Consider the following 5,157-nt stretch of genomic DNA (forward strand, 5'->3'; position numbering starts at 1 on the left):
AATCAGAACTGACTTTGACAAGCACTGTGGCAATTGGACAATTAAAACAGACATTCGGATAGTGGGGGAAAAGCACAAACTGGGGAGGAGGGTCGAGAGAATGGTGCAGCAATGAAGGAATGAAAACCCAAAATCCCTGTAAATGTTCATTAAAACTAATAAAATTTAATAATAATAAAAACAAAACAAATCACAATGCCCAAAAATGAATGGCACCACAGCAAGATAAAGGTAAATAAGCCAAGTGCAAAATGGGTACAGGATAAACACTTTACCAAAGAAGACATTCAGATGGTAAACACATGAAGAAGTGTTCAAAATCCCTAGCTCTAAGAGAGATGCAAATCAAAACAAGCATGAGATATCATCTCACTTCAGTAACAACAGCAAAATTTAACACAGCTGCAAACAACAAATGCTGGCGAGGTTGTGGAGAAACTAGAACCCTTATTTACTGTTGGTGGGAGGGCAAAACGGTACAACCACTATGGAAGGCAGTATGGCGCTTCCTCAAAAAGTTGCAAATAGAAATACCATTTGACACAGCAATTGCACTTCTGGAAATATACCCTAAAGAAACCAGAACTGTCATTCAATCAGATATATGCACACCCATGTTTATTGTTACTTTGTTCATAAAAAAAAAAGAGATAGAAAAACGATGGTATAACTACACATTTATATAGTACATAGCACTGAAAAACAATGAAATAGTAAACAATACACAATATGGTGGAGCCTGAGGTCATTATGGTAAGTGTAATATATCAGTCACAAAAGGACTAATATTGCATATAACACTGCTACTTTAAAATAGGACAGACATAGAGGAGTTGGGAAGGAAATGGGGAAAGTGTGGATAGATAATGAACACTGCATTAGAATAGATGAGGGAAAGGAATATATGATTATGCATTATCTGTATTAAAATAATCTGGAACAAGGGGCGTATTGTGGGTTGGCTGGAGGAGGAGAGGCAAGGTGGAAGGAAATGTGCAACAATTAATAAAAAAAAATCAGAATTGAATTCGGAAAGTCTCAGACCTCTCCAAAGTACTGAGGAACAATGATGTCAGTTTAAAAATTAAGGTGTGCCTGATTTAGGCTATGGTCTTTTAAATCACTTGCTATAAATCTGAACATTGCACAATTAATTAATTAAGGTAAAAGAAGAAGAGTTGATGCCTTTGAGTTGTGGTGTTGTGAAGAGTACTGAATATCCCGAGTCTCAAGGAGTGTGAAAAGAACAGATTAGTGTGGGAAAAAGTGCAATCAGCATGCTCCTTAGAGACAAGGATGGGAAAGCTTTGTTGCACATACTTTGGGCATGTTGTTAGGTGAGGCTATTTCTTAGAAAGTGACATTTTGCTTGGAAAAGTAGAGGATTATCTAAAGAGGGAAGAACCTAAATAAGATGGACTAACTGAGTAACTACAGCATTGGGCTCAAAGATATCAGAGATGAGGAGGATGGTACAGGATAGGGCAGGTTTCAGATAGGTTGTTCATAAGGTTGCTGAGTCAAGCTTGACTTGATGGCAACTAACAACAACAGGACTTTTGAAATGAATTACCTTATGTAGGAATCTGGGGGGGAACAGATGAACTTGACATTGTTTTAAGCAATGTGATATGATGCATGACATTGGTAATAAGATGTTTAAATATAGTGGTAAGAAATTCAGTATATTTTGGAAATTTGCCTCTTTAAGTAAACTTGTATGTGTCTATGATAATGAAGCTATGTGTTTCTGGCTTCCTATACTTTCCAGGTTAAACCTCAAAACTGGCATGTATAAGTTAATTTTGGTTTGGCATCTTATCTAGATTGATCTCAAAATGTTTTGTTGTTAAGTGATACTGAGTCAACTCTGATGCATAGCAAATCTATGAACAAGAGACCTGAATACCTTCCTATCCTGTCCCATCCTCATTATCTCTAACACACTTGAGCCTATTGGTCATTGATTTGACTCCAACATCCCCAAAAAATAAAGTTCTAGGATGAGACTAGGGCTAGAAGTCTAAAACTGGGAGTCCGTTGCAAACAAAAATACTTCAAGCTTTAAGACCGGTTGAAAACAGTCATAGAAATCAATGTTTGGAGGTGTACAGTTAACAAGAAGATAGGATATCTCCTTGTGCTTTCACCAGGCTTCACTTTGCCAGCATAGACCTATGACAGTCTTCAATAAGTAAACATAATCAGCACACTTCTTTGATTCTTACTCATCCTTATTGCTCTATGTTAAAATCAAAGGTCTTTTCTCCCTCCAAAAAGTTATTTAAATTGGCGGTCCAATTTACAATCCACAAAATGCACTGGCGATAGGTGACTTTATCTGGAGAGTGTCTCCAGTTCTACAACTGAAGCTCAGTAAAAGCTCTGCTTCAGGCAGTATCTCATTGATCCTCACAAGATCAGAGGGAGGATGGAAGGAGTAATGGAGAGGAAAGACTACCTTTTTTGAAAAAAGCGTTGGGCACAAGCAAGCTCTTGGGATTTATCCAAAACCTGCAGCAAAATAAAGTCAGGTCTTTAACCTATCTCAAACTGGAGGAGCTATTCTCTGGAGAAGGATATCAAGCTTGGAAAGGTGGAGGAAGGGTCGTTGAAAGAGATGAAGACCTAAAACAACTATGAGATATCATCTCACCCCAGTCAAAATAGTAAAATTTAACAGAACAGCAAGCAATAAATGCTGGCGAGGTTGTGGAGAAACTGGAACCCTGATTCACTGTTGGTGGGAGTGTAAAATGGTGCAACCCCTGTGGAAAGCAGTATGGCGCTTTCTCAAAAAGTTGCAAATAGAGATACCATTTGACCCCGCAATACCACTACTGGGAATATACCCAGAAGAGACCATAACTGACACCCAAGCAGATATATGCACACCCATGTTTAATGCAGCTTTGCTCACAATAGCAAGGAGTTGGAAACAACCTAAGTGCCCATCAACAAACGAATGGCTAGAGAAGCTGTGGTATATTTGCACAATGGAATACTATGCTGCATTAAAAAACAAGGAACTCATGCAATATTACTCAAAATGGTTGACTCTGGAGAACATTATGCTGAGTGAAATGTCCCAGTCACAAAGGGACAAATATTGCATGGTGCCACTGTTGTAGAATGGGACTGTCCTTGGGGTTGGGGAGAGACTGAGTAAGATGGGTTCAATAATGTATGCTGCTCTGAAACAGAAAGGGAGAAAACTGTTTAAAAGAGATATGTGATTAGGTATTTCGGTCATGACAGGAGTCTAGAGCGATGGCTACATGGTGGAGTGGACCTGGGGGAGGGTTTGTAAAATAATGAAAGAATCTTTTCTTTTACTTTTCCAAGAGGGTAATGTCTGGTGGGGGGGAGCCTTGGGAGGGGACAAATCTACAACAATGAATGAATGGAAATCCAAAGCCTCTGTAAATTTTCACTGAAATTAATAACAAATTTAAATAAAAAAAAAGAATTAAGTTAGAGTAAGGATGGCAATGGAACCACCTTACCTCTGTAACTTGATTTGTGCCACTATTAGAACCTCTACTCAGAAAAAAAAAAAGTCCAATTTTCTTACATTCATACTTCTGACATTCTACCTTCCAGTCAGTAATGTCTGTTTACCTCCTTTGTGTTTCCCAATTTGAGGTTTTATCTCAATAAAACCAGTTTAATCTGAATGTTTGCTATTGTATATCGGGTTTTCAAAGGCTGTGTTTTCAGAAGTGGACGGTCATCCTTTTTCCTAGTCTATGTCACTTTAGATGCACTGGAACAATATCTGACAGAAAAGTTTTTTACCCAGAAGAACAGAAGAGAGTCTCTACCTTGTTACACATTAAAAAATTCAGTGTTATTCGTATGGGACCTGATCCCATCCCTACCTGTACCCCCACCACAGAATGTACCCCTACCTGTACCTCCCCACAGAATGTTCATCTTTTTCCATGCCCCCCATCCCATTTCCTCCTTCCTCTTGACTAAACAGATATGATGACTCAGGCCTTCAGCTACTTCCGTGTGCTCCTTATTGCCCTACTCATGATTTGTGTTATGAAAAAAAAAGAAAGAGATGAAGACCCTTAACAAGATAGACTGACATGGTGACAGTATGTCAGAGATGATGAGGATGGTATAGGTTAGGATAAAGGTTCAGATCTGTTGTTTATAGGCTCGCTATGTGTCGTACGCTATGGCACTCAACAAATAGCTGGACTATAAGTAGCTGAAGGATGTGCCCCGAACAACCCATGCCGTAAAAAAGCACAGTATCCCTGGTGGAAGGCTTTTGGCCTCCCCTAGTCTAAGTCCCCAAAATCAGTGCTCAAATCATATCCTTGTCCAAACCGCCAGCTTGTAGCTATGATTGCTTACTGGTCGTTCGCATCCACCGGAGCAGCGCTGGCCGGTCAGCAGGAACCACAGCATCCAACAGCTGTAGAACTGCACGCCTGGCAGAGTGAAAGTCCATGTCCGTTCCGGGGGCAGGAGGGAGAGAAGGAGGTCTGCAGTGCGCACGCGCTGGGGAGCCAGTAGTGACTCGTATTCTCTAGGGTCTCCGCCCTTCAAGAGCGCTAAGCCCCACCTCCCTTCACGTGCTTCCTGGCATCCCTACCCTCAATCCCACCCCTTTTCACGGTCATTAAATTTAACCCACTGAAAAAAAAAATTAACCTACTCGAGTTACTTTTTTTTAAAGGTAGCCTCTCCGGGCCATTCTGCTGTTCTGTGGCAGAGGACTAACTAAAGAGACTAACTAAATAAAGAGGACGTAAACAGCCTGCTAATTTGCTACTAAGTTCCCTGCTACGCGTATTGAGAGAAAAGAGTTAAACTCAATTTTAGCAAGTCGAAACAATAAAGTACTTTATGAATCCTTTCAACAGACCTCTCGACTAGAAAGAAAACAGTGGTGTGCTCCGGAAGCGGAAGTGTATCCTTTTCAAGAAAGGCTGGACTACCTCGAGTGGTGACGTTTCCTCATTGGGCGGAAGGTTCGTGGTAGTCGTCGGGTTTCCAGCTGGTGGTAGTTGGCGCCTCTGTCCTGGGCTCTGGAACCCTAGTTTATGTAGTTTGGGAAGTCGGATTCCCGGGTCGCGCCTGTCTGTATGCTCCTTGGCTTCCCAGGGTTTCTTCCATCGGCGTGGGGCCTCGCAGAGG

General features: G+C 40.9%; 1 protein-coding gene across 1 annotated transcript in view; it reads right to left on the reverse strand.

Annotated features, from left to right (window-relative positions):
- Window positions 1–4,468, reverse strand: part of LOC102856204 — a 62,247-nt gene extending 57,779 nt beyond the window's left edge. The window contains exon 1 of the mRNA XM_006891576.1: window positions 4,372–4,468. Coding sequence (XP_006891638.1) covers window positions 4,372–4,468 — 97 coding nt within the window. The remainder of the gene's footprint in view (window positions 1–4,371) is intronic.
- Between the last annotated feature and the right edge of the window lie 689 nt (window positions 4,469–5,157).

This window comes from Elephantulus edwardii, unplaced genomic scaffold (genome assembly GCF_000299155.1).
Source record: "Elephantulus edwardii isolate Elephantulus edwardi_28Jun2011 unplaced genomic scaffold, EleEdw1.0 scaffold00100, whole genome shotgun sequence".
NCBI lineage: Eukaryota > Metazoa > Chordata > Mammalia > Macroscelidea > Macroscelididae > Elephantulus > Elephantulus edwardii.